This window comes from Glossina fuscipes, unplaced genomic scaffold (assembly GCF_014805625.2).
Source record: "Glossina fuscipes isolate IAEA_lab_2018 unplaced genomic scaffold, Yale_Gfus_2 0, whole genome shotgun sequence".
Taxonomy (NCBI): domain Eukaryota; kingdom Metazoa; phylum Arthropoda; class Insecta; order Diptera; family Glossinidae; genus Glossina; species Glossina fuscipes.
Window position 1 is genome coordinate 7,696,912 of NW_023998414.1, and position 23,431 is coordinate 7,720,342.

The 23,431-nt window shown below is 33.4% G+C and overlaps 1 protein-coding gene across 3 annotated transcripts in view; it reads left to right on the top strand.

The window, feature by feature from the left end:
* Window positions 1-23,306, top strand: part of LOC119644780 (rho GTPase-activating protein 26) — a 53,490-nt gene extending 30,184 nt beyond the window's left edge. For 2 of the 3 annotated variants that reach the window (XM_038044508.1, XM_038044507.1), the window contains exons 3-13: window positions 10,710-10,867; window positions 10,949-11,122; window positions 17,883-18,098; window positions 18,170-18,241; window positions 18,328-18,379; window positions 19,319-19,632; window positions 19,690-20,020; window positions 20,116-20,221; window positions 20,303-21,661; window positions 21,737-21,816; window positions 22,842-23,306. In XM_038044508.1, the coding sequence (XP_037900436.1) occupies window positions 10,710-10,867; window positions 10,949-11,122; window positions 17,883-18,098; window positions 18,170-18,241; window positions 18,328-18,379; window positions 19,319-19,632; window positions 19,690-20,020; window positions 20,116-20,221; window positions 20,303-21,661; window positions 21,737-21,816; window positions 22,842-22,942 (2,963 nt within the window). In that variant the 3' untranslated portion in view covers window positions 22,943-23,306. The remainder of the gene's footprint in view (window positions 1-10,709; window positions 10,868-10,948; window positions 11,123-17,882; window positions 18,099-18,169; window positions 18,242-18,327; window positions 18,380-19,318; window positions 19,633-19,689; window positions 20,021-20,115; window positions 20,222-20,302; window positions 21,662-21,736; window positions 21,817-22,841) is intronic. The other variant, XM_038044509.1, reaches the window with a different exon arrangement.
* Window positions 23,307-23,431: the final 125 nt, after the last annotated feature.

The following is a 23,431-nucleotide window of genomic DNA, read 5'->3' on the forward strand; positions in this document are numbered from 1 at the left end:
TCTGTCCGTCCGTCCGAGGTATGTCCACATATTCTTGTGTTCACTACTACTACAGATTACAATTTTTGAGATATTTTGATGACGTGCTTTGAGTGAAGCATGCCCCGCATTGAAAATGGTTCAACATGATATAAAAATGAAGTGGACCAACTTTGAACTAGATGGGTCTATATCACATTTCATTAAAGATTTCTCATGAATAGTAAGCCCTTCAGGAAAAGGTTTCATTTTGAATGGAAATTTGAATAATGTAGACATACTTTTTAGACCCGAACATATATATGGGGATTAGCATAAAAAGTAAAACCTTATATGGAGAGAAAGTATAATTTTTATTCTGTGTGTGATGGAAATTGAAAAATCATACAATTTTTCGAAGTAAATTAACTTTGCTAAATTTGGATTACGCCATATGATGTTTTGGGCATTTGGGCCCAATGCGACGGGTTTTATGAAAAGTATGTCTTTGCATGAAAATAATGTGTAATTTTTCATGTATTATAACCAAATCGATTGAATCACTGTACTGTAGGCGAATAGGTGATATAGGCTATCTAATTCGTCGGCGTTGCCCGACTTAAATCTTTCTACTTATTTTATATATATATATATATATATATATATATATATATATATATAGCTTCTTCGGATAAATTTAAGTCAATAACATTAAATTAAGAACAAAGATAGTTACATTTAATTATTCGTATGAATCTCCTAAGGGCCTGTTGTTAGGCTGATCGGATTGTGATTTGTTATAAAAAACACGTGGTCCGATAAAGTTAAAATTTAAATATGAATTAAATGTTTCTAGATTCTGATTTATTTAGATTTAGATTTGAATTGAAATCCGTAGACACATATAGCATATATAGTTCGCTTTCCATTCTTATCAAAATGAAATAATTAACTTGTGTGTTCTTTCTTTCTTTCTTTTCAGTTTCGATTATACAAATATTTTTAATCGAAATCAAGCATCATATTTCTTCTATTCATTCTATTTAATACCATTTTAAGTGTACCGAGAAAAATGATTTCTTTTTTTTTTTTTTTTTTTTCAACAACAATAACAAGTTAAGAGATCTTATCAAGATTGAGAAACGTTAGCTTATGCTTCTTCTCTTATGTTCAATTATTGAAACTTTCTCATGATTGAATTCTATTTTGACATTTTATAATTATCGAGAAAAGCAATAGTTTTTTTTTTATTTATTTTTTATTTTTTTCTACAAATGATAGTTTAACGGTTTTTTTATTTTATTTTTTTATAATTATTGTGATGTTGTTTTTTAACCCACAAATAAATTATAAAGCATTCAATTTGCATTTTACATCTGTGTGTGTGTGTGTGTGTGTGTATCGAAACGAGAATTCGATTCAAACCATCTCGCGTAGTAGAATTTGTTTTCCTTATTTTTTTTAACGATAAAATTTCCCTTAGATTCCGATGTGATAATATTATGGTAAAGAGAAGCAGTTCTTTTTAAGGTTTTAATTTAGCAAACTTTGCCAAAAGCTTCCGATGGAAATTCGTTACACTGGGACACGCAACCCTAGGCGTTGAGTGACGATATCAATTGAGTAATCGCGATCCGTTGGCCCTTGTGATCCTTCAGATCCTCAAATATTTTTCACATCTATTTTCATATGTAATCATCGATATAAGAAGCATAGGACAATCGTCAATAAGTCCCGGGATTTTAGTGCAAAAAACCGATATTGTTGTTTGCTTGAACCATTTAACTGTCTCGACCGCTTTAGCGATATACTTGTATACTCATCGAACACAGAGCATTATGGACAAAATGATAAAAAATATTTTCTAAACACATTCGTAATGAGAACATTTTGTGAGGAAATCCTACAAGGATGGATGGACGGATTAGGACGTATAAATTCGTCATATACCGTTAACAGGCTACGAGGGACGGAAGCCGATCAACGTTTCCATAACATTTTCGATATCTTTTTTTTTATACATCAATGTGTTAAGAGCCTCAAAATATACATCAATATGCGGAAGGATGTTATCATCCGATTAAAATCTTTACCCTGGAGTTTCCCAGTTCAAGTTTGCAAAGCCGGATCTCAAATAGAACAACAATTCCAACTTCAATTCATGCAATTTTTCTGTCGTAGCTTTTTGTTTTGCGGCGGCATGACACATTTTGTCCATTGTGAGTAAAATGTCGGTAGAAACATAATATTGCTAAAGAAGACAATTTTCCGACTTTATTTATTTATTTATTTTTTTTATTTTTATTTATTTTGTTTCTTTTTTTTTTTTTTTTTGTTTGGATGATATCTTGTGTAAACAACCACGTCTTCTGGACGTCTATTGCCCTCAGCATCGCGAGCAGAGAATAATTGCTATAACACTTTTTTCAAGATTCGTTTACAGGTTCGTGATGGCCACGCAAAAATGTAAAGCGAGCAGTGACGTGGTGGATATGACAATGTTTTTTGCTTAAACTGAATTTCGTACGGAGTCTGTTTACAAATGATTCATGTGAATATATAGCATATAATACGTAACATAAAAGTGTAATAAACAAAACATAGACTGACTATTCCTCTTTGCACATTCATTTCGCTAAACAAAAAGCTTTTGTTGCTTGCTGGCTATTCGATGTGTCAATGAAAAGTGAAACTTTCGCAAATGTGTGTTGAAAGCAAATTATTATTAGTTATTGAATATTTCAATATTCACAGACATGTTTCGGTGGACGTCTTTATAGCAGCGATAGACGTTGAATTTTATAAATTCAAATTTACTCGCTTTATATGTATGTATGGTAGTGTAGTGTTGTTGTTTTTTTTTTTTTTGCCATTTGTTATGTTTTGCTTTATTTCGCATATATGCCTTCGCGTTGCTTTATTCATTACTATATATATATATATATATATATATATGCATATATGCATATATAGATATCACGGTATATAATATAATTTATCACTTGTTTTTTTTTTTGTTGTGCAGAGGTAAATTCAGTTGTACTATCACATCGGTTCATTCGTTCATGTTCTGATGTGAATTATTTTTTTCTTTTTCATATGTAGTCAAGTTTTTTAGAAATTTTCAAAACCCTTTTATATAAAAAAAAATTATTCGAAAGTTTATGGGAGGGAACAATATATATATGTATACATACATGAAAATCAAATGAAGGCCAATATAAATTTTAACTGATTCCAAGACTATGAAGCATTAAAGAGAACTTTAATTTATCACAAAGACAAGACAGAGTTTGAGTTTAGATTATGCACTAACTAAGATATCTTAAAGCCACGAAGAACTATAGATCTATGAGATAATTCATAACAAATTCAATTAAAATGTTTTTAATGCATGGAAATCATGAAAAGTAAAGCAAGATTAACTGGGAATTCGATAAGAAATTATGATTGAATCGCGGCACACACTAAATATGAATATCTTGAGTCCATGAAGTTTAACGTTTTTCTTTTCCAACCCAAGCGTACCGAAACGAATTCGATTTGCGGAGCTCTTTTTCTCGAATTCAAAACATTTCAATATTGACGACAAGTTTTCTCGATTAAAGATAAGACAAACAATCTACTCAATCAATTATTCCTTTTAACTATTTAATGTCACATCGGACAGAAAAAAGAAATGAAAACAAAATTAAAGCGTATTCTAAACACGTTTCGCTCGGGTTGTCATATAATGTGACGGCAAGCGTAACATTGACTAACCATTTAAGCAATTTGGAAGTCAATAAAGGTAAAGACCAATATAATATGTGTATATGGTATTGTATGTATTAAGTAGCTTAAAAAATATGGGATAATTAAGAGACGAAAATTTACATAATCAATCCGTATTCGTATACCATCGACATTTGGAACGAATTAATATATTTATTATGACACCTAAAAAATGTCATTATATCGGCAATACGAAAGTATATTAACTTTGTGACGCATAAGAATACGCATTACATACCCTCTTAAGCGGTACGAATAGTGGGATCCATTTTGCTACTTTTCTAATTGATTTGTTTGTCTGCTTACCTTTCAGTTTTTGTGTTTACAATACAATTATTAGATATATTAAACTTAAGCATTTGTCATCATTTACTCTTAAAAAAAAGAAAAAAAAAAAAAAAAAAAAAAAAAAAAAAAAAAAAAAAAAAAAAAACCAATTCATACATAAATAAAATGAAGAGTAAATATGTGCGGTTTTTAAAGTGAAATGAAAGAATCGAAAGAATTGAATGATTGCCCGTTCTGACAAGAGCTTACGTTATAACTACTTTCGACATACACTCTTTCGTACTTAACACAATGGTATGAAATATTCTGCAGCATAGTTTTGCAGGGTCTTGAATAAGTCCCGGGAAAAGCGGGAAGCTTAACTTTTACTTGCACAACTCAGAAGAGAGAAAGCGTAAATAATAAACTGGAACGTGAGATGGAAAACACGAACGACTCAAAATCGGAAGCACAAAGAATCATGAAAAAACATTAATATCGATTGCAATAGCAAATAAACTTGGCGTCGTCACCATTTACCGCTAATGCATGATCAGTTATTCCGACCTAACAACAACACCGTTCAAGGACGCTGTGTGACGCCGATCATTACTCATAAATAGATTATTTAGGATGACAATGCTTGGCCTCGATTTGACATTCCTGCTTACAATTAACATCAACTTTAATCTACGATTTACTGCATGCTTTTTTCCCCATAGGAAAACCGATTCGGATGTGCATATACATCTGGTGTCCATCGAAGGCAACTGTGCTCGCTGATACAATCTTAATGTCAAATCCAGGAGTACAAGCAGAAACGTTAACGAGAGTAAAATTGAACATTGATCAATAAGTCTCGGGAATGGCAACACTTGTCAGGTTATTTGCAAAATAATGGAAAATTCCGAATTTCATATGTTGAGGGGAACATACTCTTTAAATTGGCTTGAAAAATGTGAGGGCAACTCTTCTCAGTGGAAAACAATAAATTGTGTATGATCAAGAAATGTGAAACGAGCTCGCACGCACATCGATTGTGCCCAAAGGCGGGGATGTGTTTCAATAAAAAGAAATCAAAAAAGTCTTTTTTCAAAATTATTTTATTTATTCGGAAAGTGTTACAAATTACAAGAGATAACTGACATCCTATATATATATATGAGAAGGTTGTGCATCTGCTGCTTTGTATGAAAATTTAAGCGCGAGAGTCACAGTACAAAAACACCTTATACGTCAAAAAATGACGCTTCCAATGCAAAAATTGTATGACTACGAAGAAATTGTTACCGTACATATCTTATAGTCCGAATTAGGTCCACAATGACTGTCAAATGTGAAAATGTGAATGCTTCCGGGGAAAGAATGAAGGAAGGATCAAATGATGGAATCCTTGCCTAAGAAATCGTTCTATAAAATCGATATTGAAATGTTATAGAAACTTTGTATTGCTTTGATCATACACAGTAAGGCTTTCTTTCACTTAATCCAGGGAATTATTCACCGGCGTATTATGCTTGCTTCTAAATGTAAATAAATTAACATCAAGTATTTAATCCCCCTTCCGCAGGGCGAAGTTGATTTCATAGAGTGACAGGTTATGATAGGAAATAGTTAAGTAATTATAATAATCGAACTAGAACTGCAAATAGTGTGAACACTCTTTGAATTAATGTCACGTTACGTTATTATGTTTATTTTGTTTGCAGTTCAATGTACACGCATATATGATATTTGTACTGCGTGCGATCATATGATCAAATTGATTAACCAAAATAAGCTTAAGGCCAAAAACCACGACTTGCTTGGGCAAACCTAGTTCAATTGCGAATCGAGTCTTGATTAATTAAAAAAAAAAAATTATGTGTCTGTGTGTTGTTCTTTTCTCCAGTTTCTTACTTTATGCGAAGTAAATATCATGGACGTTTAGTTTTTTTTTTATTTTTTTTATTTTTTTTTTATCGATATGTAAGCACATAAATATTTAAATGCCTCTCATTTAAGTTTTTAACGCAAGAAAAAAAAAAAAAAAAAAAATAGATAAATAAAAAACTTCAAAAAGTTCTTTTGTAATTGAATAAAATTAATCACTGTTTGCTTACGGATTATTTGTCGTTCAAAGTACAAAAACCAATAACCCTCTGCTCTTTATGCGTATTAGGCATTTTTGATAGCTAAATGCTTTTATTTTATTACTGTCTCTCCCTCTCTCTCTCTCTCTCTCTCTCTCTCCAGCCCTCTGTCTCCCCTCCCCCTCTCTCTCTAGCCCACTCTCTATATCTCTCTCTCTCTCTCTGTCTGTCTGTCTGTCTAGGACTCTGTTTCTGTCTATCTCTTATCCACGGCAATGAGGCGCCAAAGAAATAGTTGCTTATATGGTAGGGCTAAAATTGAGAGGAGAATCAGACGAATTTTTCTACCTTCGTGGTACGATTAGGGTATATGAAGCTTATGCGGATGTATGTAACGCCTAGAAGAACTTAAGCCAGATTTATCTTCTATTATACTAATGGAATCCGGCTCTTTCCCTTAATCGATGTAGGATTGTCTGTCCGTTTGTCTGTTCCGATATCTATCGTTGTACTTTTGCGTTCGATTTGTAGATCGCCATTTTTATTATGCTTTCACAAAATTGAAATACACTAAAATCTTTTGAGCAAAGATAGAAAGCTTCTGCAAATCGGACCATTTTTTCGCGATCGTTCTGCCTTATTTCGGAAAAAGGTGGCTACGTGACATAAATTGCAATTTTCAAAATTTGTTGATAACAATGGTCACCTAATGGCGTTGTATCGGAAAAGTCAATCTTTAAAAAAAAAAAAAAAAAAATTCTTTTATTAACTATTTATCATCCAATCCAGATATAGATTTGATTTTGTTTATGTCAATGTAGAAGAGCCAGCAACCCTTGATGTTCTCGGCATGAGAATACAAAATGATTTTCGAAGTGACAAAGCACGCAGTCAAGGGCTTAGGTTTCCTGAAGCGATGGAAAAAATACTTCTCTTCAACCGATATCCATATCACTTACATCGCCTATATCCAGCCAAAATGAGAGTATAATTCGCAAGTATGGACGGGAGCTTCCAAACTTTGCTCGTAGGCCCTTGACAGCATACAGCGAATGGCTTAGGCGCGTATGGGTGACAAAAGCGTCTCCAGAACCCCCGATACGCTTGAGCATCGGCGTAATGTGAGCCATGTTGCATTTATGTACGGATACATTCAGGGCAAGTTCGAAAATGCTCCTATGCAAGCACCTAATATTTAAAATTAGTTTCAAATTTTTCTTTTCTTTCCTCACTGATGCATAAAATTAGAATAGATTTTATCCTTCTTTCAGTATTAAGCAGACATAGGCGTTCTATATATTTGTGAGCGTAGGATGTTTTATAAATTCAGGTACGTTTAGCTGTCTGCCCTTTTATCTATCGAACGTTTGTTGATGATACGATCGCTGGCATAAAAATTCTGACGATTATGTCACACAGTTTAGTTAATCGAAAAACGATGATTAGTGGATGTTGACCTCGAACTTAGAGCAAACACTTTCAAGAATCATCTAAAAGTGCTTAGATAAGCAAGTAAAAGTACAAGCACAGAGCATAGACACCTGACCGCCACCTGACACGCTTACAATAAAAAAATGTTACTATATATTTTTTTTGTTTTTCTTTATTTTAAGGCGAATGGGCGGGTATTACAGGGAGTTAACCCTTATTTTTTTTTTTTTTTTTTTTTTTAATTATTAACGACGTAGGGAACACGCTTTCAATGGGCGATAGTGAGGCTTGTGAGTAGAGGAGGGGGAAAACTATGTTGTGTTTCTCTACATTCAAGAGTGATCGGGACTACGTCCGCACGCAGATTGTTCCAAAGACAGTCAACGGGGTTAACGAATACTTAAAAATATAATCCTTTTATTTGTTGTTTTTGCAAGGAGAGGCGGTGGGGCGGTGGGACGATGGGGTGCGTTTATATAATCTAGTGAAAATAAAATCCGTTCTTATTTTGCGTACATTGATTATAAAACGTTATAATTTATAACGCATTAATGCATTGGCAGCGTCAGAAAGAGTTACCTGACCCCATAAGTTAATCCTCATCTTTTGATAGTAAATTTTATTCTATTTCATCGTTATTTGTCCTTTTCGATTCATTTGCTCTTTTCTCTTGTATGTTATACACACACACACATATGCAAACGTTTCCTAATAGTTTATATTATTGCTTAATGAACAGGTGGGCGGGCAATTGAAAAGTTTCCATATAAGAAATTTTTATCAAATTATTGTTGCGGATATGTTGGGTGTGTTCGCCGTTATACGCGTGCATATTATTAATAGGCATAGAAATATAATAAAAGATATTTATTTAGCCACATCTGCCTACTGAGAGGAACAATTGTGCCACCAAAACTCCTTCTCTAGCTTAAATATAAATTCTTTCTTTTTTCAGTGCCGTTAAATTACGTTAAGCAACTTGAAAAAAAGTTGCATTTATTTTAAAGTTTTCTGCCACATATCACATCGATGGGACGCAATGAAGGTTATGCAGGTGCAGCACCGAATACATTTGAAGGCTTATGAATTTAATTAAGCAAATGAAACAATTAATGGCTAATTCCTGATCTGGATCACTAAATGTGATCCAACTGAGTATAAGAGAGAATAAAAGAAAGAAAGAAAGAAAGAGAGAGAGAGAGAGAGAGAGAGATAAGGGGACAATTGAAACCTCACCAGCCAAAGAGCGATGATTGAAAAATATGAAGAAAAATCATCTACTCATTGTATTATGATGGACTCTGAAAAATGGATGCATATAAGAAAAGGCAAATTTAAATCAGCTCAGGGCAGCAACAAAATTGAAAGCAAAACCATATCGTTTCAGGAAAGAATAATGTTTGGTGCTTGTTTGAATTAAATGGACGAGGTATACTATGAATCGTTAAAACACTCCTGGCAACAAGCCGTCAATTTCAACAGTATCTTTGATCGAAAAACGATCAGGATGAGCTCGCAAAACATTTTAAGATAAACTCGCTTTAGCAGGCAGATACCAGTAATTGAAGCGATTGGTGACTGCACTCACCATAAAACCGGCAAAAACTTTTTTATATATAAGTTTGAGTTTTTCGAAACATGTACAACAAGTGTGATGGGTAAAGAGACGAGGGTTCGAACTGATGCGTCCTAAACTCCCGGTCAATAAAGAAAAATAATTTAAAGTGAATAAATAATATTTTCCATGGTTCGAGTACGTAATTGAGATAAATGATGAAAAAGTGATTTTAGATATTTAATTTGATGCATCGTGTTATGTGCGTATAAAAACTGCGTAAATATATCGCACAATAACCTAACCAATAACCTAATTCTCACATACTTGTTGACTATAAATTTTATTTTTAAACATGAATTTATTTAAAGTTTTGTGGTTTTGTGTAATATTTTCTCTATATTAACACATTTTCGAAACATATGTATGTAAACATTCATTATCTATCTCAAGGTAAGATTCCAAATCATTTTATTCACGTTCATTAGCCGACAATTTTCTTTATCTTTTATGGTTGCTGGCCATCTCACGATCTTGAGACTATGCTCAACAGAATGCACTGATAATTGATACCGTCGTGGAAAAAGTTATATATATATATATATATATATAGATGTAATCTAAAAAAGGAAAATTTTAGATCCATCTCGCCAGGGAGAGAGAAAGAGAGAGATGAGAGCTCATAGAGATAGTCAGAAAAAAAAGAAAAGAGCAATTGTGACACTTGCTCTCACAAAAAATCTCACTATATATTTTAAAATACCATTTCGACCAAGGCAATAAAGCTGCGTGGATTTGCACAGAAATTCAGGGGGTTTCTCCATTTGTGTATAGGAGCTGCAGATGCTGCTGCTGCTGCTGCTGGACAAGTCCTGAACCCATGGAATGTAAATGCAAATTTTTATCCTTGTATCTGTTGTGTTTTATAAGTAACTAGTAAAACACATTTTTTTTTTTTTTATGTTTGACGGCAGAACTAGTCACAGATTATGATGCACTGTGGTCATGTCCTTTGTCCAATTTCTCTCAATCTTATTATGCAAGAATTTTCAATCTTTCTGTGCAATTTGAAGCCGATTGGAGCATTTTTACGATAATGAGAATATCTGCCGACAGACGGTTTAGAATTGGATGGATAATCAAGATTACATATATTATGAGATCTTTGAGGCTTCTTTCTGGGCTTCGCTGAGTATAAAAATAATTTTCCAAAAAAAAAAAAAAAATAAACAAATATATATAAAAAATAAAAAAAAAATAAAAAAATGCAAAAGCAAGATTTCGGTGTTAACACACATATGCACGTAAGCATAGAATAGAAACGAATAGAATACAGGGTAAGGAGAGTAACTATTTTCTCAATAATTATTAATTGATGTTGTTAGTACTAACTACAACATTTAATGAATAATAAGATGAAAAACACTCCGTCATAATTATTTCTGACTCAATTTCATTTGTAATAATCTAAGTCTAACTATATTGCAATATTATTATATATGTTGCATGTTACTTAATAGTTCTATTGCAGCATTATTCCAAGTTCGCCAAAGAAAGATTTCAAAAAATTGACAAATCATTACTTGCTTTATGAACATTATCGATATTAAATATGATGTTAATGTTGAATTTTGTGTTCTTTCTTTTTTTAGTATTGTCGACTCGGATGAAACAGTTGGCAGACTCGTTAAAAGATTTCAATTTTGAGTGTATCGGGACAGCCCAAACTGATGATGAATTGGTGATATGCCAAAGTTTAAAGCATTTTGGTGAAATAATCAGTACAATAGAAGATGAACGTGAAAAAATGGTGAGTTTTCATTTTCACGCGCTTTGGTGCTATCCATTGATTAACGGAATTCTTCTTTTCACTTGTGTTCCATCCATGTAGCTAACACTAGCAGACAAACACATTATAGAACCGTTAGAAGATTTTCGAAAGAAACAAATCGGCGGAGTTAAGGAGAACAAAAAAAAATTCGATAAAAAAACGGAGAAATTTTGTCAATCGCAAGAACGATTCCTCAATATGTCAACGAAGAAGCCAGAAAATACAATACAAGAGGTAAGTAAGTTAATGATATAAGCAGATAGATATAGGCTTAATTATCGCTTGCCCAGTAATTTATGGATATCGATATGTATGCATTGAAAATGCAAACACAAATAAACAAAGCATCCGCATCTAAGATTGTCACAGCTTAATTTGATAGCTCTATCGCCATTGAGATTTGAACCCACGACCATTGAGTGATTGTTAGCCGAAATCCCCTGACCATTAGACCACACAGACATTTGCATGGAAGCGAATTGTGAGATGACGGACATTGTCTTTTTCCATGATTTCGATAAACAAAAATTCTTCAGTTTTCCGTTTTCGTAGCAATACTTTTTGATACGATCCACCCATCAATGGCCATCAGCTACAGATATACGTACCAAGTTTTAAACAACGGTGGACTGCTTCGCAAGTGTAAATAACAACAATTGAAGATAAAAAAAAGAAAAAAAAAAAAAAAAAATTAAACTTAAACTCCTTCTCATGCCTATAGCGATCTGCAAATGCAATAAATCAATTACATGCTCCAGGTATCGTTGGATTAGGGATAAAGCGTAGATTTCTTCAAAATTGAAGCGTTTTCCCGGGCTCATCTTATCCCTGGCTAATTCAATTTATCTTTCGTTTGTTCTAACTACGAATATGATTCTGTCGTGAATCTTATACTTTAAGTTATATTTTCAGCGGCCCGGTAAGGTAGGTTAAAAAGAAAAAAAACTCTTTTCCAAAAGTTGTTGTGCTTCAATGTTGTTCTTAAAAAATATGAACATTTTTTCTCAATTACTTTAAAGCCTAACGTTAGTAAATTTCCAGAGTCGAGTAGGCAAACGATCTTTACTAATAACTCAATGGTCGTGAGTTCAACTCCCAAATGCAGTAGAGAATTTTCAATAAATAAATTTATAATAACAAGTTTTTTTTTCGTTAACATGCGTCATAAAGATGATATTAAGTCGGTCGCTCACTGATTCATTTGCTTTTGTGTCTTCCTCTTTATTGACGCGTAAATTTGCCTACGTAATACAAACATCATACATACATACACGTTCTAATTGAAAGTTTTTTTTAAGACCGTATCATCGGTTGTATTATTTTTAAGCTCAAACCCCCTAAATTACCTACCGTTCATATTCTCGTCTATAATGAAAAACCTGACGAACTCAAGCCCAAGAAGACACTGCGGGCTTACTCTTATTAATTTTAAATAAATTTTTGTACCCTACACCACTTATGACACAAGGGAATATTAAGTTTGTGTGGATGTTTGCAGCGGTAAAAGCAAGAGGACTCAAGATGAACCGACCTTTCATTATATCGAAGCTTGTCTGCTCGTCTGCCCGCCTTGCTGTCTTGCTTTCCTGTGTTTAAACTACAGGTCGCACTTTTTGAGATATTTCGATGAAATTTGTTGTTTCGACATGTTTTGTATAATCGCTGTTGCTGGTCTGTTTTTGCAACAATACATCCTTCAATTTGTTCACTTGAGTTTGGTAGACATCTGAACTAACAGTTTCGTTCGGTTTTACCATCTCGTAGCACGCTACACATTGCTGGATCTCATCATATACACAGCACAAGTTGATGGCCATGAATAATCCGCTTCGGTGTCGATGTTGTGGATGGCTCTCCTGGACAAACCCACGCGTTTTCACGCCTGGGATTTTCGTAGTGCATCCACTTTTCATCGCCAATCGTCGCAATAGGCCCCAGGAACACCTGACAAATACACAATATTAATTTATTAATATAGCGTTGCGTAGTCATTTGCTTCTAACTGTTCGCTGCAATTCTTTGCGGAATGAATACATAGAGTGCCTGAATAATTTCTAACGGAATGCTGGCCTACTATGCCTCCCCGCCGATGATATTTGAACATGTTTTGCATATGCGCTAACATTATCGCGGATAATGTCGCTCATGAAACGTCTACAACAATTTAGTTTGTGTGCGTCACAGACGCTCCCGCTAAGCGAAAACTAACGATTTGCCCTGCTTTGAAGTCTGATAAATTACATATTTCACACACATTTCATGGTTCAACCGTCGCAGCACAAAACGTATAATACACTGAAGTATAATTTAAAAGCATCTTAGCACGCTTTATGTGCAACACATACGCATCGCATTATTTACATGCATGCAGTGTTGCTAACATTCAACAAGATGGTATATCATATTGCGCGCAATTTTCATATTATTTATCTATCCCCTGTACGTAATAGCACTAAGCAACTTGCAAATGGTTTTTATTATGCCTTCGCATATACTTTAGGACGGGCATCTTTCGCACTCTCAGTTAAATTGCCAACACTAGCATCCGAGCCAAACATTTCAACTCAATAAAAATTACATCAGATTTTTTTTAAGAGAAACGATCAGTTTTCCTAATAGACATATATTTGAAAGCGATTGCAGATCTGCAGAGGGTTCCTCCTTCATAACTCATTCGTAAGTCATTTCGCGATTTCGCGATAATAATATCGTACATATAGACGATTATCAAGATTTTGAATCAAATTATATATAATTTCTCTCTTCTCTTCTCTTCTCTTCTCATTTTTATGTTTGTAAATGTTTAGCAGTAAGGAAGATTAATTTTAATTTTTGTAAAAAAGTCAACTGAAACTTATTTATTAAATATAATCGCGTCATTGGCAACGTATTCTTATTGCATTTGGCATTTGACTTGCATTGGGCCAAAGGTGTTATATGTTTGGGCAACAATTTAATTTTGGTTAAAACAAAAGGAGCAAAAATAAATAAAGAGGCAGGACGATGATGTAAAAAGTTAACGCACTAACACTACGTTAAGTCATTGACTATCAACCCCAATCACTAAGCACAATGAGTCCCCATCTGCCGCGTAAACACAATGCGAATAATAATAATATCTACCGTAAATTGTAGCTTTTTTAGTTTTATAAACTGTGATATTTCTCCCTCTCCCTTTCTCTCTCTTTGTTTCTCTCTCTCTCTCTCTCAATAAATCTCTTAATTTCTCTTTACACATGCTCTGTAAAATGTGTTCTCCATACTGTATGACGACAACAAATTAGCCTATGTGTATACATACGCACACCTACATATATATATATATATATACATATATATAAATATATAAATATATATGTATATATATATAAATATATAAATATATATGTATATATACATATGCTACACATACGCGTATATGCGTATATACCTACATATATAAGATAGATATATACATATGACCAACCCTAATCAACTTTAAGTTGATATAATTGTGTTTCTCAGCACCCAGTGAACAACAACCATAACGCAACGCAATTTTGTTAACATTTACGCTTTTTGATGGATACACACACATGGTAATCGTACAAGCTGACTGGTGGTAGTATGTACTTTTGATAGGAAATTATCCTCTTGGTGTTGTCGTTGCCGTCGTGAGGCAAGAAGAGTTGAGCTTTTTGTCGGTATGTCATTATTTTCCACTTGACTATATATATATATTTGTGTTTCTTACTTCGTTTTCTTTATTTTTCCTGTACCTTCGCGTTCAAACTCTTTGATTTTCGTTACGACTCCTCCGTCCCTGTTTGCGAGTTTCTATTTTATTCTATGGTGCAATTTAACGTCAGTGATTACATTTATGTGCGTTCGGCTACTGTTGGAATTTTCTTTTATTAACCGTATAAACTTAACGCTGAGTGCTGTAATAAAAAATCCTTTTAAAATTTAAAAATTTTTCTTCTCCATTTTCTTCCTCTCTTCAAAATTAAAGGCAAAATTCAATTTTATTTAACTTTAAAAACAATATATCAAATTTGATAAAAATTATTTATTAACTTTCCGATAAACAACAATCGATAAATAATGTAAAAAATATAATTAAATTTTACTATTGAGAAAAAGTTAACAATATTAGGGAGTGAGAGTGCGAAATTAAATGAAATTTATATGATGAAGGCATCGAAGTGAAAATAAAAATGTTCTTATTTGCGCACAACACATTTTTGGGGATGCGTTAGGATGAATAAATTTGGAACGACGTTAAAGAATCTATATATATTGCAACTAATAATACTTATGTGTGTGTATATATATATTAATTTATTTATTTATTTATTTTTTATTTAACATTTTTTCTTTTTTTTTTTTTTTGTTAACTTACCTACCTTATTAGCTATATTATATACTCAAAGATTTATGTAAACACTCGAGCAAGCATAAGTAGTTTCATTTTTTATATGTATACCAAATATATTCCTGTGCATAGATATAAGGATGCATGCATGGAAAAAGTTGTTTTTTTTTTTTTTTTTTTTTTTCGTTCAACATCATCAGAGATATTTCAAGATGTATACAAAATTATCATTCAACTTGAAAATATCTCTCCGCATTCAATAGAGATGCTAACGGTCTATAGGTCTAGATAGATATTCTTCATAATTTACGATTTATAAATTCATTTACTATAACTATATATGTTGGTCGATTATTTTTTTACTTTTTATTTTTTTATTTATTTTTGGTTTGTTGAGTAGAGATGGACTAAGCCAATAGCTGCTGTTGGTCGATTAGAAGACATTGTGAACGTTAACGCAACATATCAGGAGTGAAAAACTGTGGTCACGTCAAACAAAATAATTTTTTTTTTTGTTTTTCATTTTCGATTCTTTTCCCATAAAATAGAAGAAAAGCATTTAACCGCTGATTATTGTGCTTAGCTTCATAAAATGGCAAAGATATATAGGTATTAATAGTTTCCTTGACATAAGAAGATTATGTTTTTTTATAGATTTTCGTCATTTCATAATTTTTTTCTTTAGATTTCGATTAGTTCTTATGAAAATTATTAAGCAGAGAATTTATAAAATCTTAAAAACCAAAGTTAGTTCGATTTTCTCAATTTCAAATTATATTTTCTCTTATCTTCTTAGTTTACATTGAAAGATTTAGTTGAACAAGTAAGGAAATTATAATTGGTCTTGATCTCGGATCTTTTATACCCATCACCGTTATTCTAAAAAATACCAAAAAAAAAAAAAAAAAAAAAAAAAAGGAATGGAACTACATTTTCATATTCTATAATATTGGATGGGCGTGGCTGATTTTATCTATTTTCAGAATAAAAGCGGAGAGATTTATGTGTTGAACGTTATGAGCGACAAGCAAAAAACACGAAAACCAAAAGTGCTTCAAGTGTCTTGGTACACAGGGATGTGGGCGTTGCAGGCGTATCCTTTGAATGGTCTAGATCATTTGCGGATTCTCTGGCAAATTTGCAAGCGATATCTTCATTTTTGCGAACGGACGAATGTCTAACGTAGATAATGCATAGTTAAGCAGACTGACAGATGGATAGACGAACATAATCACAGACGCATTCCCAACTTGAGACTGACCAAGAATTTAGATACTTTATGGAATTTTTTGAAAATTCCACATAAGCTTCTGCGTGTTATAAAGGTGTTGCAAAAAAAATTAAATTTTGAAACCGTATAATATTGGCGAGGCGTGGTCAATTTTCCCAATTTTTGTACAAACAACTGCAGTATCGCCTTTGTAGTTTATGAGTAATAAGTAGAAAACCAATTTTTTTTTAATACCTTTTGAAAAACAAAAGTATTCTCAGTTTGCGTAGTATTGTAGGCGTGTCCTTCGATCGATTTGGCCCATTTTCAATACCAACTGATATATAAAAACTTGCAATCTTTCTGCCAAGTCTTCAAGTCGATGGTTTCATCTTTCAGGTCAGGAGAATTATTATATACGGACAGACAGACATGCTTCAATCGATTCAAAATTTGATGCTAATTACAAATATATGTACTTTGTGCCAACTATTTCACACAATATCCAAAATTGTATCTTCTACTGAAACGTAAGCACTTACTTCTCATGAGAAGCCTTACAATACATAAGAGGATATCCAAATTATAGCCTTATATGGTCCAAATTTAGCGCAGTGAGTACATAACTCTTTGGTCTTACTAATTTGGTCCTATATTCATTATAAAGTACTGAAACAAAAAAGTCTTGTAGACCGTTTGCGACCAATTTTTTGTCTAAATGATTAGTAGAGAGATAAGTTCCCAATGATTGTGTGAAGAAATTGTAGGAAAAAAAAAAACACACGAAAGTCTATTCGAAAATTATTGAAGATCGACCGGAAAGCAAACCAATAATGATATTTCTATGGAACAAAATTCGTAGTTATCTACGAATTTAAAGTCGTATCGGAATTTTTCTTTAATAATTTCCGATTTACTGATTTGAAGAGTCTTATTAATTAGCAGAGAGTGAGTATTATAGCTCAGATACATGGGTATAACTAATTGCTTATCTTTCATTTCGCATAAGTTTTATTATAAGCTTCGGACGACTTTTTAACTCCCGTCCCGTATAAAAAACTTTCTGGAAAAGAAGAAAATAAATCTTTACCTGAAAAGAGGATATAATTATGATGACTTTATTAACTAAAGTTAATAAACAAAGTAAATATTACAGTAACTAAACATGTAAATTTAATATGCTAAGTTTGTACTACACTATTCTATATTTGGGATCCTTTCCCAAGATGAAGATACTTTTAATAACTAAGCCGTTATATGATGTTTTTAGTGAAGCATTGTGTTAGAAAAAAATGAATCGGCTTTGAATGACTGCATACTTTTGTTTTATTTAAGAAAAAAAAAAAAAATTACAAATTAATGCTATTATCCTATCTATCTACAGTTTGCTCATTGTTTTGAGGTTATTTTATATATATTTTTAATTGCAGGCCGATGCTAGTTTAGGTATGCATGAGCGCGAATATGTCCAAGAATCTTTAAGTTATGTGTTACGCATTCAAGAGGTTCAAGAACGTATAAAATTTGAATTTGTCGAAATTCTGTTGGCCTTCATATCGAGCTGGTTAGTTTTCTATCATACAGCTCACGAGCAAGCCGAAGATAATCGCGACTATTTACAGGACCTAAGGCATAAAGTTCAAAAGGTAGGCTAGCATTTCTTTCATACTAAAACAATCTTTTGGACTTTTATGAATTTCGCTTTTAAAAATTCCAGACTCGGGAAAACTTTGAAGAAGCTCGGGAAAAGGTAACAGAATTAAAATTGAAGTACATGGAAAAACGAACAGTAAGTATCAATAATTTTCTAAAGTAAAAAAAAAATCAATGTATATCACGAACGACTTTGAACGACTTTTGTTCTTTGAATTTTAGAAATCGGAGGAGAAGTTCACTAAACGCGGCTATTTGTTTTTAATGGAAAAAAGTAAGTTGAGTCATTTATTAGATTTAATAAGAAACTTTCTTTTCATTTTTCTTCTTTTTTTTTCTGCCTCAAATTTCCGCAAAATTTTATTTAAAAACTCTTTCGTAATTCTATATATAGTTGAAATATTCGAAAAAGTTTATCGAACATGTACTTTCGCGATCGCGATAACATCTACTCCTTTAACCTTCGTGCTAGTTGATAACACTTGCTTTTAATGGTTTTGCTTTTGAGCAAAAGAAAGAAAAAAGCAAAATGGGAGGAGAGTTGAGTGATGAAAGGAGATTGGGTTCCGTGCGAAGACAAAAATTCGTAAACTTAAACGATATGTTTGTCTGACATTAAAAATCGCCAACAATGGCTATGTTGGATATTTTGTATTGTACCTGAAAAATCGTCTGCTCTTTCTTTAATTCTTGTTCAGTTTTGTTCAGTATGGAATATTCTGGGTCTGCTGTTACACAAAATTATGGTCGCAAGGAAATCATAAGTAGGATAGGGTGTAGAATAATCCTGGGCACAATATCAGGCCGTCGCGTAAGAGAATTTCGATCGTCCGTCTGTCTCCATAAGGTTTCTTGAGTATTTATTGAATAGAAAGTGAATCCAGCGCTGTGTCCATTTACTACCGAACAAGTTAGCTTTTCAAGGACATCGACGTTTTCCCGGTTACAAGCTGTTATGTTATGTCTGTTATGCCTCGATTTACTTACAATTTGTTCTGATCTAATTGAGTGTACAGACGTCTAGAAAATACATAACTATTTTAAAGGAAAATATATGTGTACAACTTGATAATACAATGTCTTTGCGAGACCTTTCCTGTATCGGATGTATAAATAAGTTAATTATATTTTAAGACTTTCTTCTATACCTGGTATATTTTCTAAATTATTTAGTAAAATTAAATGTTGGAACTGAGATTAATGCTTAAATTAGGTTCGCTTTTGAAAATTTCCCTTTTAGAGCCATTCAAAGCAACATGGACGAAGTACTATTGTACGTATCGGAAACAAAAGAAGGAATTTACTATGCTTCAATTCAATCAAATGAACCATAGCTTCGCGAGGCCGGAGCAACGCGAAGAAGAGAAGCTCACATTGATGTCATGCCAAAGACGGGCATCAGAATTTGAAAAACGCTTTTGCTTTGATTTAACATTTAAAGAGAAGCCCGGCATTGTTTACACATTTCAAGCGCTGAGTGAGGAAGATCGCAGAGCGTGGATTAATGCCATGGACGGCGCCGAACCGGTATGCGTTTCTCATTTTATCTGTTAAATAATTTTGTTGATTAAAAATGCGCTATAGACTTATTTAGCTCCCGGTAAAATTAAGGCCGGTGAGGAATATCAGTTGGATGAGGCTGGCTTCGCATTTGTTCGTAAATGCATAGAGATGCTCGAGAGTCGTGGTCTAGAAGATGAGGGTATTTATCGTAAGAGTGGTGTTGGTACCAAAATTAATAAGCTATTGACTTTGGGTATGGACCGAAAAAAAGCAGAAAATGTATTTACCGATGAGCAATACCGAGATCTAATGGAAAGCAATACCATAGCTAGTGCTCTAAAAACATATTTACGTAATTTGAATGAACCCCTTATGACATATCGCTATCATAGCGGTTTTATAGAAGCAGCAAGTACGTATAATATCCTCAACGTTTCATATTTATTTTATTTATATTGTTCGCATAATTGAATGAATTTTTTTTTTTTTTTTTTTTTGCGCTTGCAGAACAAGAGAATTTAAATCAACGCGTTAACGAGGTACATAAATTGGTTTATAAATTACCAGAGGTGAATTTCGAAATGTTGGATCTAGTAATTAGGCATTTAACCGAGTACGTAACAAATGCTATAAATATATCTTAAAGCATTGATCGATTATCTTATCTTGTTTATTCTCAAAACTATGTTTGCAGGGTATCGCGCAAATTTGAGAAAAACAAAATGTCCGTTTTTAATCTAGGCGTAGTTTTTGGTCCAACGTTATTGCGTCCACAAGAAGAAACTGTGGCTGCCATATTGGATATTAAGTTCAATAATATTGTTATAAATATTTTAATCGAAAATTATGAACGCATTTTTAAAAATGATCCCAGTACATGGGTGGGAGCTCCTGATTGTCAGTCTAACGCCTCTAGTCCACCAGTGCGTGTGCCAAGAGCTAGTCAAATTGGTAAAACCCTTATTGTAGGGATTAATTGTGGCGGTGGTTCGGTGGGTCGCAATTCTATGTATTCCCCGCAACAGCAAGTGTATCGCGTGGTCACCAAATCAAATTTTCCGGATTCGCCGATGTCTTCAAGTCTACAAAATATTCCTAATGGTATGATCTATGCCCACAGTAGTGGTGGTGGAAATTCTTTAGGTGGAGGTGCAGGGGGAATTGGTAGTAATACTACTAACGGTACAAATAGTGGTATATTGAATGCTCATACTAATGGTAGCGGCGGTGGCACTGGACCTAAAAGTCTTGGTTTAAATAGCAATATGGGCAGTGTTAAGAATTTACATTCCATGTCGCAGAGCGATATCAGTTTACGTCGTGGTAATGCAGGTGATTCTGTTTACGGCATGTTAAGCTCTAGTACAAACGGTGGATTGACTGCTCACCATGCCACGCCTGCTAATGCGACAAGTTTACGTCATGAATATCTTATGGCCACCGCTACCCCTGCTGCTACATCGGTCGTTGCAAGCAGCGGCAGCCATATTTATTCAACAGGTGGTGGCAATAACGCCTCGAGCCATCGCATGAGCTTAAATAACGTGTCACCTCCAACGTTGGCCATCCGCAAGGAAGCTTTATTTGGAACTGGTGGCGGCCCTCAACAGCATCCACCTGTTCAATTGCAACGCAGCAATCACCTGCCATATCCCCAATCGAAACATTATTCCTCCGTAGCCGCGGCTTCCACTTCAAGTTCCAACGAAAGTGTTTGTGATTCATTTTCTTCAATAAATGGTGGTGGTGTTGGTGGTAGTGGTGTTGGTGGCGTAGGTGGTGGTGGTGGTGGTGGTGGTGGTGGCAGTGGCAGCGGTACTGGACGTCTGCTATCAACACGCAGCTCTATTGATTACGTGCCACATTCTTCTCAAGCCAGTTCGCTTTCCACTCTTTTAGGATCCACCTGCGATGATATAGTTGCAGCTACTGCAGCACCGTCCATGATTGTCGGCTGCACAGGTACTGCTTCATCAAGCGATTATACGCCTCAGAAAATGCATCGCAGCAAAGATGTCAACCAGATTAAACGAGATTTGGATGCGGGCACAGCGTAAGTCAATTCCCTTCTTTTTTTTTAAAAACAAAATATGGCATTGATATCAATCAATCAATTTTACTCATTTAGGCGTGTTCGTACACTTTATGCTTGCTTGGGGGAAAGCGAAGGCGAATTGTCATTTGAGCCCAACCAGATTATTACGAACGGTAATTGTTATATTTGCATATTGCTCTTTTGTAAACTTTTTTCATCTCAACGATAGGTTTTGTGATCCATTTCATGTCAATTAAGCTAATGCTTCTTTACTATTTTGAGGGCATTTTTCTCGAACTGTAGAAGGAACTGTGAATAAAGTAAAAAACATTTTTTGTTGAGCACTTTTTTGCAATTCACAAACTATATAATAAGAGCTAGAGGCAAGATCTGGCGAGCGAACACAATGTGGATGGAACAACAGTTCAAATTTCAGTTCATATAACTTTATTATGGCAATTATCGAATCCTTTCGACACGAAGTCCTCTAAAGAATAATTTTCTCTTGCTCAAATTTTTTTTGCAATACGCAGCCCTCCGACATACTTAGAATGTTAGATATTTATCATAACCTCACTTCTCGATTAGCGAGAATAAGCACAATGACCTCGATTTCATCGACATCCATATGAGAGTATTTAAAGTCCGCAATTCGTCATCCTATTTTTTTTCGAACAAAACCCAATACTTCGTTCATTAATTAATTAAAGAAATTCGAATCAATTACTTTGAAAAAAAAAAAAAAAAAAAAAAAAAAAAAAATGTAGCTTCACTAATACCGCTACAAAGCGCGTTACGCAAAGCATTTAAAATGGCATCAATGTTTCGCAGGCGTCGTTTCAAGTTTAACATTTTCTAAAAATAATGTGAATTTTTTATTAGAGATCACACATACCAGCCAGTCCCGAAACATATTAGCCGAGATGTTAGACTAGGAAATTACCGTTATTATTATTTAAATTCCAGTGGAGGGCCAAAATGAATGAAGCTCGAAATTATTATTATTATTGAAATTTATGGTCAATCAATCTCTCAGCTTAACAAGCGTTGAAAGCGTAAAGTGAATTTAATTTCGATACGGTTTTTCATTGCGTTCTAAGTTAGTATGAAAGTTAATGAATGATAATTCAGTTAAAGCAACACGTATGCAAATAATTTGTGAAATATATATATATTTGTTATCTTTTTTATTATTCAGTGGGATTTTCACATGAACCTGGCTGGTTGCAAGGCACGCTAAGCGGAAAAAGCGGACTTATTCCCGAAAATTATGTGGAACACTTGAAACCCTATCATTAACAAGAAAGTGAACGAACAAAAGCAGAATAAACGCTGCCGTTTCGGTCTAAAGGAGCCTAAAGGCATACACCGATGCATTTTCAACTGTTTCCATAATGTATGGCTTTTTTCTTACAAGATCAATTAATTCCAATAGATTTATAGAAAAAGAAACATTTGTGATGTTTTGTTAGAAAAAAAACTAAATTAAATTTGAAAATTTTGCATAAAATTAAAGCACAAAAAAATTCCATAGGAAATACGTATTTATACATTTATCTATTGAAATACACAAAAGGTGTTGAAGGATAGCAAATTTTTAATAAATTTAATGTAATAATTTTTTTTTTTTATTTTTTTTATTTTTTTTTTTTTTTTTGATAAATCGCCCTTCGTGTAGACCGGAAAAATATTTCCATTGCGTTAACAACAACAACAACAACAATAATAATAATAATAATAATAATAACAAAACAAAAGAAAAAAAAAACAAAATTAATAAAAAAAAAA